Source organism: Peromyscus californicus, unplaced genomic scaffold (assembly GCF_007827085.1).
Source record: "Peromyscus californicus insignis strain IS unplaced genomic scaffold, ASM782708v3 Scaffold_2__1_contigs__length_46816999, whole genome shotgun sequence".
Lineage (NCBI taxonomy): Eukaryota > Metazoa > Chordata > Mammalia > Rodentia > Cricetidae > Peromyscus > Peromyscus californicus.
Genome location: NW_026294540.1, coordinates 28947747 through 28961225, shown reverse-complemented (window position 1 = coordinate 28961225; position 13479 = coordinate 28947747). Strand labels below are relative to the sequence as shown.

At 43.7% G+C, this 13479-nt stretch overlaps 1 protein-coding gene across 4 annotated transcripts; it reads right to left on the bottom strand.

Annotated features, from left to right (window-relative positions):
• Positions 1-2226: 2226 nt before the first annotated feature.
• LOC128120313 (uncharacterized) lies at positions 2227-13463 on the bottom strand. Of its 4 annotated transcripts, XM_052754147.1 has the most exons (7): positions 13369-13445; positions 12074-12209; positions 9502-9664; positions 4308-4489; positions 3666-3713; positions 3038-3207; positions 2227-2777 (listed from the first exon to the last, which is right to left on the bottom strand). In XM_052754147.1, exons 4-7 carry the CDS (start codon positions 4433-4435, stop codon positions 2443-2445), a joined length of 681 nt encoding a protein of 226 aa, XP_052610107.1. In that variant the 5' UTR covers positions 4436-4489; positions 9502-9664; positions 12074-12209; positions 13369-13445; the 3' UTR covers positions 2227-2442. The 4 variants fall into 4 exon arrangements, 3 of the variants coding, with proteins under 3 accessions (XP_052610107.1, XP_052610106.1, XP_052610105.1); XM_052754146.1 differs by lacking the exon at positions 13369-13445 and having other exon boundaries at positions 12074-13361; XM_052754145.1 differs by lacking the exons at positions 12074-12209; positions 13369-13445 and having other exon boundaries at positions 9502-10376.
• Positions 13464-13479: the final 16 nt, after the last annotated feature.

Below are 13479 nucleotides of genomic sequence, written 5' to 3'. Positions count from 1 at the left end.
GGAGACTAGATGACATGAACAGCTAGCTTTTTGTTGTTGTTGTTCTATGAGCTAGGATTTCTCTGTGTTGCCTTGGCTGACCTGAAACTCGCTCTGTAGACCAGGCTGGCATCAAACTCAAAGGATCCACTTGCCTCTGCCTCCCGAGTGCTGGGATTAAAGGTTTGAGCCACCATCACTGAGCTAACAGCTCACTTTTTGATTAGACATGGACTAGCCTGATGTATATAACCTCTTCAAAGTCAAATGCCTAGGTGGACAGTGATGTGGTGTGTGGGGGGGGGTTTCCCATATATCATAGCTGAAATGAGCTGCCCACTGATACCACTCAGTGTCCTCTAAATGGTAGGTGGCATCGCATATGCTCAGGATGAGGACTACACTGAGCCATTTTTGATGGTGACCTCTAGTTTTGTCCTTTGGAGGGTTTCCTGGACATAGTGAACATAAGATGGCATGCAATCCATTCCCCACAGACAAATGTGAAAATTTTCCATGGACTCAACTCTGTCATGTGTTGATGACCCCCAGAATTCTGGGAAAACCTGGCACTTCTTTATGATAACCATCTGTTTAAACATATTCATTGGGGTGTGACAAGTGTCACAACATACACTGAGTGTGTATACACAGCTCTGGGCTCAGGGTTGGTGAGAACGGGGAGCACCATTATAGTTAAGTTGACATCATTTTTCTCTGCATGGCCCTGCAGACCATTTTGACAGAGCAGAAGCCCATGGAGAAAGTGAAGACCTCTGAGCTTGAGCCCTGCTCTATCTGAACTCAGAATCTATGTCCCTAAGTATTAGGGAGATCTGAGCAGAAGACTGCCAGTTCACAATCATATATTCCTCACCATTGTTGGTATTTGCCCTTTTTCTGCCACATGAGCTGCTTGCTTTTCCCTGCTTCTAAGATGGCCTTCAAGGGTTCTCCTTCCATGATCCACATGTTTGCCTCAGAGTTGCCATACACAGGTAGACATGAGTAGATTGTAGCACATGGGGAATAGACACGATGCCCCTGAACCATAAAATGAGTAAACAAATTTTTATTAATATTAAAGTCTAGATAACAACCCACATTGAGAACACCGTAAAAAGGAGTTAAACAGCTCTTTTATGTGGCACCTCCTAGGCGGTTGGCTGTGTCAAGATGAAGCTGAATATCTCCTTCCCTGCCACCAGCTGTCAGAAACTCATTGAAGTGGATGATGAACACAAGCTTCGTATGTTCTGTGAGAAGTCCATGGCCACAGAAGTAGCTGCTGATGCTCTGGGTGAAGAGTGGAAGGGGTATGAGGTCCGAATCATTGGCAGGAATGAAAAAGTTTTCCCATGAAGCAAGGCATTTTGACCCATGGCAGAGTGCACCTGCTGTTGAGTAAGGGCCGTTCTTGTTATAGACCAAGGAGAACAGAGAGAGGAAGCACAAGTCTGTTTGAGGATTCATCATGGAAGCCAATTTCAGTGTTCCTAATTTGGTTATTGGAAGAAAAAAAAAAAAGGAGAGGAGGGTATTCCTGGATGGACAGATACTACTGTGCCTCGTCATTTGGGACCTTAAAGAGCTAGCAGAATCTGAAAGCTTTTTAATCTCTTTAAGGAAGATGATGTCCGCCAAAAATACATGGTCAGAAAGCCATTAAACAAAGAAAAAGCCCAGGACCAAAGCACTCAAGATTCAACATCCTGTCACTCCTCATGTCCTGCAACACAAAGGCTGTCATATTGCTGCTCTAAAGAAACAACAGACAAAGGAAAACAAGGAGAAGGCTGCAGAATGTGATGAACTTTTGGCAAGAGAATGAAGGACGCCCAAGTAAAGCGCCAGGACCAGGTCGCCAAGAGACGTAGGCTGTCCTCTCAGAGCTTCTACTTGTGAGTCTGAGTCCAGTCAGAAATAAGTCTTTAAGGGTAACAAATAAATGATCACACCCTAAAAAATGTTAAACAAAATTCAGGGAGATACTAAAAATGAAAACAACAATAAAAAAAGAATTAGACAAAATTTAAAGAGATAGTGACAATGAAGAGAATAATAAAAAGAATTAAACAAAATGAAAGGCAATATTAACAATGAACACAACAATAAAAAGAATTAAGCATAATTAAGGCAATATTAACATTGAAAACAATGAAAAAAGTACTAAAGAAAATTAAAGGAAATATTAACAATGAAACCATTAATAAAAAAGAAATAAACAAAATTAAAGGTGATATTAACATGAAAACAATGAAAAGAATTAGGCATACTTAATGCTTATTAATAAATATTAATATTGAAAAAACAAGGAAAATAATTAAATATAACTAAAGGCAATATTAATATTAACTTTGAAAACAAGAATAAAAAGTTTTAAACAAAACGAAAGGAGATACTTTCTCTAAAGACGGGAAGGACAGCTGGTCCTGGGTGGATCTCGGCAGGTGATAAACAATCTCAATCTATGTCAACATCAGGCAGAGGGAAAAAGGGCTCTGGTGCACCCAGCTGCACAACAGAAACTAGAAAGAGCCGCTCAGTATGTGGAACACCTGCAGCCACTTCTAGAGGTGGCTGTGCATCAGTGGGCAGAGGCTGATCTGGAGTTTGAAGTGGCACTGGTCCAGCTTCTGGCACGGTTGGTTCCCCAAGGGCCAGGTCTGTGTCATCTTGGGTTTTCAGAAATTCCTGGGGCCCTGCCACAGAAGTTGGTCCCAGATGTGGAGTCTCCACCATCTCTAATGCATCCTGCACGGGTGCCTCTGGAATTATTTCCCTGAGGAGTCCATCATCTAAGGCAGAAAGAGATGGACCATTAGTGGAAGTGCCCTAGAAGTTTCCATGATGGGGTGAGCTTCCCAGAGATGGCCTTGCTGGTTACACAAGGTCTGTTCATGTCAGAAAATCCCCAGTCCCCTCTCCCCACAACAGGACATCTCGCCCGACAGGTGTCCAGCTCTGGTTCCAGGCGGGATATCTGGACAATTCCCTGGTATAACCCATCCTCGAAATTACCTCAGCCTTCCTAGGCACCTACCCCAGGCCTCCTCACCCATTTTACAGTCCTGCTCCTCCAGCGCCTCCCCTTGGAGAGTGAAGTCTTTTGCAGGCTCATCGGGCCACAGATATTTCACGAGCCTCTTGGCCACGGCAAGGTTTGGAGACCGACTGAAGTCCCGGGGGTGTTTTATTCTCCATATGGACAGGAAGGATAATAAGGCACTGCAGGGAGGACCAGGTTGGAGGGAAGTAGAGTCAGAAGCCTGGCCTCACTTCACCAGCACAGCAGTGTCCCTTAGATGAGGAAAAGGCTGCCCAGTCCACGTGCTGCTGGGCATGGTGGTCAGGAGTGTAGAGCTGTATGGACAGGGCTCGAGACACTTTCTGTCCTTGGAGGAGGGACTGGGCAGACTGGGCTGGGCTGTAGTGGGGATGGTTTCCCCTAGGGCCCTTTAGCTTCCGCCAATCCCTGTGCTCCTCAGGACCAAGGAGACCAATGGAGATTTCTGTTTTTCTCCACCTGCACGTGAAGTCTCTGCACATGATTCCCACTACCATCCCTCTAGTGGGAATCCCAAGAGCAGGGTGACTGGTAACAGCTCAGTCCTCAACCCTAGCCACCCCAGACATCCCACTGTGTAGAGGGGCTCTTACCTCCCTCGTCACCCAAGCCAACTCACCTCTTTTTTTCCTGATCCTCCATACAGTCTGGCTGCAAAGGTCCATACCTGTGGCATTTCATGAGGGTGTCACCACTAAGGCCATGTGTCCCCAACCCACCAAGGGATCTAGAAGGAGCTACTTGAATCAGGTAGAGAAATAGAAGCCAGGAAGGGGATGAGAGTCCTCAGGGCTCCTTGCAATGTTCTGACTTCCATGGTTAGGGTCTGGGAATGAGCCTCTGGTCACAGCTCTCAAGGATCGTCACACAATGGGTAACCTAAGCTTCTCCTTCTTGGTTTTTTTTTTGTTGTTGTTGTTACAGGATTTCTTGGGTGGTCCCAGGGACCCTTATCTGCTTCTGTTAGTCCCATCAAACCTAGATAGTGTCTAGAACCTTTTATACAAATGGGAAAAAGGCTCTGCTCAAAGGATAAGAAAGGATAGTGTTTGACACTTCTTGGGAAAAGTGAATGACAATCTAGTGTTGTCTCCCCTACCCCTATCTCTGGCCATGTCATCTTGAAGGTCCAGGCCCAGGACCAATGATGCCAGGGTACAATAATACTTGTTCTGTGAGAGCATACAGTCCCAGAGAAGGGTAGAGACATTCTAAAATCAAACAGGGGGCTTGAGAGCCTGACTTGTGTGTAGCCACTCACGTGTCCATAATTAAGTCCAGCATCTCCCAGGTGGTCACAAACTTAGGGTAGACAGCCAATACTATAAATATAAATAGGTAATTCCCATCCTTAACGGCTTTTGGTATATGATTGATAAGGTCTTTCATATAGGTTGGGCTCCGTGGATGAAATATGGGGTCATCTTCCTGATTCCTGATATCCTGAGGAAAGACCAAGGAAGGAAGGAGGGTTTAAATGTGAAATCTCAGAGACAATAACAACCCATTACCACACACTGAAGTGAAAAGCGAGCATAAAAGATGTTTCTCAGTGTTCTCACAGGAACACAGACCCATTCAGGAACTGCAGTGGATCAGGGGGACCAAAAAGTCTCCTGGCTGCAGGCTGACCTGTGTTACCTCATTTTCCCTACGGGAAAATGGACAGAGGTGTCCACAAATCCTTCGCAGCACACGTCGGAACCGGCCAGGAAGCTTTGGTTTTCGGTGGCCTGAGCAACCACAACGCCTGAAGCAAGAGAACATCTTTACTGTTCTAGTGCCTCCAGACAAGTGAGTCAGTTGAGGCTGCTGTTGATGGCTGGTTACCTGGTAACCAGGAGCCTGAGTTCCATCTGTAATAATACTAAGGAAGTGAGGTCACTTCCTGGGGCCCTCCAGCCAGCACTTCCTCCACATAGGCTTTCTCTAGGGCTGACCAGGGCTGCCATCTTCTCTCCTGCCTTTCCATGTGTACAATGGGACACAGTGGTGTGTAGATGTAACCAACGGTCTTATTAAATAAGAAACACAGAGCGGATTCAGAGAAGAAAGCCAAGAGGTCAGAGCTAAGAGCCTCACCCTTCCTCATTCAGGGATCCTCTTCAGCCAAGAGAGCTCTCCGAAAAAGGGGACCTACTTCCTGTGTGTGTCTTTATACAGTCTAGCTGTTCTGCCTTCTCATTGGTTGTAAACCCAAACATGTGACTGCCTCGTCACTGCCTGAATGTACCGCCATCCAGGTCCTTAAAGGTGTGCGCCACCGCCGCCATGCACTTGTTATGGCTCTAATAGCTCTGACCCCCAGACAACTTTATTTATTAACATACAATTAAAATCACATTTCAGTACAAGTAAAATACCACCACAGTGGTGTCCATATGCCCATGCCACACCCTGACCTGGGAAGCCTGGCTCCAGCCAGACCCTCAACTTCAAGAAGGCAGAAGAGGTTTCCCAACCATTACCTCTATACCACATGCATTCCAGGAAAAAAGTCATTTTCTCTTAGGGTCTTCCCACTGTTCAAAACCTCCTCCCTGTAGATCATTCTGGTGTTGATTTCCTAGTGTGTCATCTTTTGTATATGATCACAGATTCCCTATACCTGAGAAACCCCATACCTCTGTCACCAGAGGTGAAGGAACAAAAAGGCCCTGTGCCCATGTCCTCATACCCACACAAGGGCACACAGAGGACCCACTTACAAGTGCCTAGGTACATGTCAGTATAGAAAAGGCCATGCTTAGGTGGCCTTAGGGATATTTAGGTTGAGGTTAGTGTTAGGGTAACAGACAGTAGCAAGCTGTATGCGTTCATGTTGAATCGTGCCTTTCACTTATAGGTAGTTATGAGTCATCATGTAGGTGCTGGGAGTGGAACCCAGGTCCTCCAGGAGGGCAGGCAGTGCTCTGAACTGCTGAGCCATCCCTCAGCCTCTCTCCTAACTTTTTGATTGTTTGCTTTTGAGACAGGACTTCTCTGCTGTCCAGCATGGCCTCAACTCAGAGATCTGCCTGTCTCTACCTCCTGAGTTTTGGCCTTAAAAGCTACCATGTCTAGATTCCTTTCTCCTAAATTTTCACAACTTACTTCAATTACCTGAAATTTGAATCCTTCCTGATTCTATTTGAAAATCAAATGTCGGCAGCAGTAAGTTTGCTGCCTTAATTTTAAATGCCCTTTTTTGTCCTGTCCCAGTTAAGTCGTTTGTGTGAAAAATGTACGGTTGGGTTCCGGAGGGTGCTGGGGATCAGTTCCCCTGTAGTTTTTCCTGTTTGGAAAACAGTGTCTGGCTTGCCTCCATTCCTTGACCCCTGCTGTTAGAGGTGTATATAAGCCCATGTTGGTATGAATAAAGAGAGCTGCTTCCCTGATGAACTGAAACTGGGTGTCTAGAGTGCTGTTTAACCTTGGTGTCCTTCCCCAGATTTCGTGCTCCAGCTGTGAGGGTCGCGGTAATCAAACTCTGGATACTGTCGAAATCAGGAGGTGGGGACCCCATCCGCTTTTAAAAGTTTGTTTTTTTTTTTAAATAATCCCTACCATTGAAGGTACATGATCTCTACAACCAAAAATATAAGAAAAAATTAAGGTTTTAGAAAACAGAAAATTTCGCATGCTTTTGGATTGACATGAATAAAAGAAACTGTTTTGTCAAAATCTATCTAGTGATCTTGGTAATACCTATGAAAATTCAATAATATTCTTCACAAAGCAAGAGAAAAAAATCTACAATGCATATGATGGCTAAAAAGACCCTAGGGAAAAAAATAATCCAAAGCAGGAAAAAACACTGCGGGTTATCAGAATATTTGATCTCAAGACTTGGTTCTAAGTGGCAGGAACAGCATGGTACTATCAGAAAACAGAAAAGTAGACCAATGGAATAGACAGAGGACACAGAATTGAAGCCACACAGCTTGCAGCCACCTTGATCTGTAACAAGATTTTTGTTTTTTATTTATATGTCTGTGTCCAGGTGTATGGCAGTGAATGGGAGTGCCCTTGGAGGACAGAAGAGGACTTTGGATCCCCTGGAGCTAGAGCTACTTACTGGTGGTTGTGAGTTGACAGATTGGATACTGGGAAGCAAACCTGTATCCTATGTCAGTGCAGAAAGTTCTCCTAACCATTGAGCCATCCTTCCAGGCCCCAACATACTTTTGACAAAGATGCCAAAAACATACATTGGGGAAAATGATATTTTTTGAGTAAGTGGTTCTGGATATTCACACATAGAGGATGAAATTAGATTCTCATCTCTCCTCCAACCAAAAGTGCAGTTCAAATTAGACAAAGACCCTAAGGGGAGACCTGAAACCACTAGAGAAAAAGCTACAGAAAACAGCTCAATATATGGGCATATGCAAGAACATTCTGAGAAGAAATCCAGTACACAATATATTCCAAGAACTCAACAAATAGGCCTCCAAAAATTAAAAATCATGCTCCAATAGCAAGGAAGTAATCCCCAGCATAAAGAGACAGCCTGGCAAATGGGAGAAGATCAGTCCGCAGATTAATATCTAGGCTCTGTAATGAACTTCAAAACTTGAATATCAAAAAAATCTTCCAATTAATAAATGGACAAGTGAATTGAAGAAATACAACTATAATTTACAAAAACTCCATAAACATTTGGAAAAAAAGGGCAAATACCACAATCCACTGGAAATATAAATAAAAATTGTATGGTGATACTATCTCATCATAGTCAGAACTGTCATATTAAGGAAACAAAATCTTCAGGGAGGAGGTGGAAGTGAGTTCTTCCTCTGCTGATCAGAATGGGAACTGGTGCAGCTGCCATGGGAATCAATATGGAGGGCTGTTGGTGACTTTCCTCAATTCTTTGACCAAATATCTGAGAAAGGAACTTGAGTGAGGATGGTATATTTGGGCTTCTGTTTAATGGTTTAGTCCATCCTGGTGGGGAAGGAGTGGTGCAGGTGTCTGAAGTGGCTGATCACATTGTCTCTTTGGTCAGAAAGCAGATGAATCCTGGTGCTCAGCATCCACTTCACTTCACTTTTGAAGCAGTCTGAAAACCTAGCTCATGAGATGGTGCTGAGCAGATTCAGGGTGGGTCTCCCCTGCTCAGTTTACCCTCTCTGGAGACAGCCTCACAGACACACCCAGAGGTGTGGCTCCCAGGTGATTCCAAATGTAGCCAGTGGGAGAGGAAGATCAACCATCACAGGAGGTTAACAACAACAAAACACTAAAGCTGTCATACTGTCCAGCAGAGCCACTCCAGGGTCTATACAAAATGAATCTAAGTCACATTGTCACAATGCATATGTCCACACCCCTGTTCAGTGCACCCACACTGCTGCACTGTGCATAGCAATGTGGAACAAAAGATGTCACACCTAACAATGGGATACCTGCTGAGGAAAGCTGCAAACAGGCAGTGAAACCAGCCCAAGAAAAAGAAGTATGTTGCCGTCAACAAAGCTAAAAGCAGTTAAGAGATCTGAAGAGCATTTTGACATCGGACACGGAGATAGAGAGTTTGGAAGTTTGCCCATCTGGTTTTGGTCTTGCTTTTGTCCGGTGTTTCCTCACTCTACCACCTTCCCTACATTTTGGAATGCTAATGTATATCCTATGGCATTATATGTTTTAATTATGTAATCTATTCTTTGATGTTGATTTTATAGGGGATTACTGTTAGGAGATTGCATGAACGTCAGAAGGGTGAATCTTGGACTTGGAAACATTGTTGATGCTGTGATAGACTATGGGAACTTTTGAAGTTGGTCTAAATGCATTTTGTATTATGATATTTTTACAAGCTTTTGGGAGGCAGGGAGTGGAACTCCGTAGTTTGAATGTAACTGGCCCCCATAAGCTCCTAGGGAGTGGCACTATTAGGAGGTGTAGTTTTGTTGGAATAAGTAGGACCTTGTTGGAGGAAGTGTGTCACTGTGGAGTTGGACTTTGAGGTCTCATATATGCTCAATCCATGCAAGTGAGACAGACCACTTCCTGTTGCCTACACAAGATGCTGAACTATCAGCTACCTCTCCAACACTATGTCTGCCTACATGCCACCAATCTCCTCATGATGATAAACTCTGAAACTGTAAGCCACCCAGTTAAATGTTTTCCTTTATAAGAGTCATCATGGTCATGGTGTTTCTTCACAGCAATAAAAACTCTAAGACACAACTTGTAGAATATATTTTTGCTATTTGTGTGTATACAGTTTCAGGGCTGACCACTCTGCATTAGACATTGAATAAGGGGTTCAACCCTGGGAGAAACTAATTCTCCTCTCAGCAGTCATTAGGTGCCTGGAGTCCTTTGTCTAGGGGTGTTCTACATCAACATGTCCATTGATACTGCCATTGTCCCGGTCTTGTTTATATAGTCATTTTTAGGAGAAACTGTTGCAGAGCAAACTTCCTGGTATTTTAGCTTTCACAACCTCGCTTCCATATTGGTACCTGTTCAGAGACACAGCTGTGATGTAGATGTATCCGTTGGTACTGGTCTCCCCATGACCCACTGGTTTATTTCCGCATTGTGTCCAGTTGTGGTTTCCTGTGATGGTCTCCACATTTTTTGTAAAGAGAAGAGTCTGAGATGAGGGATAGTAGCTTCACTTATCTGTGGATATAAGGATAAGATTTCAAGTGTAGTAAGGAATTATGCTAATCTAGAAAAGTTGTGCTGGTAGATTCTTTTCTAAGGTCCATGACCTCACTAGCTCTGGGAAGCTACTCTGACTAATAACAGCTTATGAAAGAATTTATATTGACTTACAGTTTTATCTTCAAAAGCAAAAATAAAGCAGAGAGGATGAGCTGGAAGTGAAGCAAGGCCATTCATGCTCAAAGTTCATCCTTTGTTACGTACATCCTCCAACAAGGTTCTACCTTTTACAGTTTCCCTAAACAGTGTCTGTCACCAAATGGGGACCAAGTGTTCAACTATGGGAGCCTGTGGGGGACGTTTGTGAGTCCAGCCTGATTTCATAGTGTCTGTACTAGTTTATGCCTCCACCCACAGTGCATAAGAGTGTTCTTTTCCGTAAATCCACATCACTATTGCTTGTCACTTGTATTCCTGATCATAGCCATTCTGCCTGGAGTGAGATGGAATCCTGAAGTAGTTTTAATCTGTGTTTCCTTCATAGCCAAGGACATTGAATATTTTTCAAACTGTTTATTAGCTGATTGGGATGCACAACTTTAATCCCTGCACATGGAAGTCAGGGGAAAATGGCTATCTGTGAGTTGCAGGCCAAGCCTGGTCTGCACATGGTGAGTGCTAGGACAGTCAAGAAATACGTAGAGAGTTGTATCTCAAAAAAAAAAAAAAAAAAGAGTTTACTAGCCATTTGTAATTCTTTCTGAGATTATAATATCAGGAGCCTATGTTAAAAAAAAAAAGCTGTAAACTTAACAGTAAAATATGGATGGAGTGCAGAATGTTCTTTTCCCCAGGTAGCTTCTAGGGAAAAAAATGTATAAACCATAAGTGAATGCACTTGAAAGCAAGGACATGGAGGGAACGGCATGGCATGTACACATTACCTCTACGGAAAAGGAAAAGGCCTGGGTGGGATACTTTTGGCTCTGTTCATATAACCAAAGATGATAAGACATACCACCAGCTGAATTCCCTCAGTGCCCTTCTATTTGCTTAGGTTAACTGTAAAAGTCACCTCACGTTTCTCTTCCTTTAAGAATAAAAGTGGGAAGTGCTTTGTTCACATCACTCTTAAGTCTGGAGTCCACTGGTAATCCCTTATAGATCTTTTCACAGACCTTTTATTGTGAAGAGATTTAGCCTCCCTGGCCAGGGAAGGTAAACAATATAACATTTCTCCTTTCCTTTTCTCCCTCAGAACCCTTCCAATATATCAATCCCTGCTCTCCACCGATTCATGGCTTCTTTTTTCGTTAACTATTATTGCATGCAAATATGTACATACATATACACATGTATACTTCTAAATATAACTTCTTCAGTCCCTGTTACTTGTATGGATGTTTTCAGGGCTGACTATTTGATACTGGACAAGCGACTGGTGTGCTCTCTCCATTCCCAGCTTCCCTCAGTTGCCTGTAGTTTTTTATGTGGGGTTGAGGCCTCATGGGCTCTTCTCTGCCCATGTTGGTCTGGCCATTGGTGTCCTCATTGTTCATTCTTGAGCAGTCATGTTAGTGAGACTTTATGGGCATAGCTTCTGACCACACTAGGAGACACAACCTCACAACAAACTTCCTGATGCTCGGCCTCTTACAATCTTCCCATCCCCTCTTACTAAATTCCCCCTGAGCCTTAGATGTGGAAGTGTTGTATACATGTATCCATTGGGACTGAGCTCTACAACTCTGCATATTGATTGATTGTGTTTTTCTGTAGTGGTCTCCGTATGTTGCAAAGAGAAGTTGCCTTGATGAGCAGTGAGGACCACACTTATCTGTGGGCATAAGGACAAATGTTTACAGATTGTTGTTAGGGATGATGCTGGTTTAGCAAATTAGTGGCTATAAATTCTCCACCAATCACAATGACCTCACTAGCACTGAATAGTTAAGTTTGTTTCCTATATCAAGCATGGTTGCCCTCTTGTTGAGCAGGTCTTAAGTCCAATGAGTCCAATTTAGTCCAAGGTACACATGTCACAACTGCACCCGGGTTGTCATGCCATGCTGGTTGATGCAGTTCACAGGTGTCAGAACTGGGAAGGACTGTGGGTTGTCTCCCATCTCTGGAATCTCGCATGGTGCTTTCTGGTACCAGGAAATCTAATCCAAAGGGAACAGAAATGCAGGTCAGTTCTAGCTCTGGGTACCACAGCCATTTTATATCCTGGGTTAAACAACAGTATCCTCTTTTGGAAACAGTGCCTTTTCAGCTGTTTCCAAGGGCAGAGTGCTTTTCATCCCAGTGCTGCTTTGCTGTTCTCCTCTCTCCTGCTACAAAGTGGAGAGAAGAGGGATAGAAAACAGGGAGTTTGGAGGACAGTGTGAGACATACGTGCTTGGGTCTGTGGGAAAATCTCACCTCTGGAGCCAGCTTCAGTGAGTTGACAGAGCACATGACAGTTTCCTCACACAAGGCATTCATTCCACTGTAAAACTGAAGAAGCAGAGAAGCGAGAGAGAAGGGATCCAGTTGCTTGCTGTGCTGTGTATTGAGACTGAGGAGAAAAAGGAGGTAAGGATTTTTGCCCCACCAGAGGATTATCAGGGACAAAACTTGACTCTGAATTGTAAACCTCCGATATCTTCATATTTTGTAAGATCATGCCACACAGCTTCCAGAAGCCACGATCAAAGAGGATCAAGCCAACAAAAATATCTGCCTTTACCCCTGGGTAACTTGAGATACTCTCTGGCTATACTTGGGGTGAGGGCCAAACTGCTTGAAGGCCTGTACCTGCAATTAGTGAGTGTCTACACCTGGGAGAAGACAGCCTGAAAAACTGGAGGAATAAATAAATGCCTTTTCACCTACAAACAAACAGCACTATGATTCATACTCCTTATTCCATCTTCCAGTTTATGTTTGGGCCAGGATTAACTATACAAAAATATCAGGCCTTTTTTTTTTTATGGCTTAGGACAGTCTAGGGGTTACCTATTGCCACTCTATGAGGCAACAACAAACATCTATATTGGAATATCTTCCATCTCTTCTTTGCCTTCCTCTCCAGAGAGTCCTCTGATAGTTTTCTCTTTTCTTCCTTTCATCCCCTTGTGAGCAACCACTAGGAAAGGGAAGGCTGCTGTACTCTCTGGCAGAACTCTTAGATCCCTGTATCCTGCCCTCTCTCCTTAGGGACCACACTGAAGGGAGCCTATAGACACCAGTCACTCATGACTTCCCACACTGTGACCTTGATGAATCCTTTCAGATGAATCCTGGTGTGCAATTTGCTCTCTCCTTTTCATGCAGACATGTCCTCCAATCCATGGAATAATGCCACCCACATTTACCGTGGGTTTCCCCACCTCAATTAATTTAATCTAGAGAAATCTCACGGACAAACCTAAAGGCTGGTCTCCTACATGATTCCAGAGCCTTTCAAATTAACAATCTTAAGAAGCACAAGAATTATCTCAGCCAATTAATTAATTTTTAGAAGGACAGAGTCAACATGCCAGCATTTTGCAACTCTGATAAACTAATGGATCCAGATATACATTCCCAATTACTATTCACGACGCAACAAATTTTGTACATCTGATAGAATTACATCACCTAGGAACTATTTGTTCCACATATGCCCGCTAGGTGGGATACTTAAACTTACAAACAACATCTTAAAAAATTAGGAAACAAACTGATCAACGAACACCTGTGTTCAAACGCCTCACTCCACACAGGGCAGCGCTCTGAGGCTCCTGGAGCTGCAGGCAAAGGCCAGAGACCCGCACACAGGAAACTAACTTCCTCCTGGAGGCTGA

Bases quoted from the DNA above. Each gene is read 5' to 3' on its own strand.
- LOC128120313 (XM_052754147.1), bottom strand. From the start codon at position 4,435: ATGAAAGACCTTATCAATCATATACCAAAAGCCGTTAAGGATGGGAAT. The intron at 3,208-3,665 runs GTGAGTTGGCTT...TCCTCCCTGCAG, and splicing joins GAGGATCAGGAAAAAAAGAG to TGCCTTATTATCCTTCCTGT. The intron at 2,778-3,037 runs GTGAGGAGGCCT...TTTCTGCCTTAG, and splicing joins GGAGCAGGACTGTAAAATGG to ATGATGGACTCCTCAGGGAA.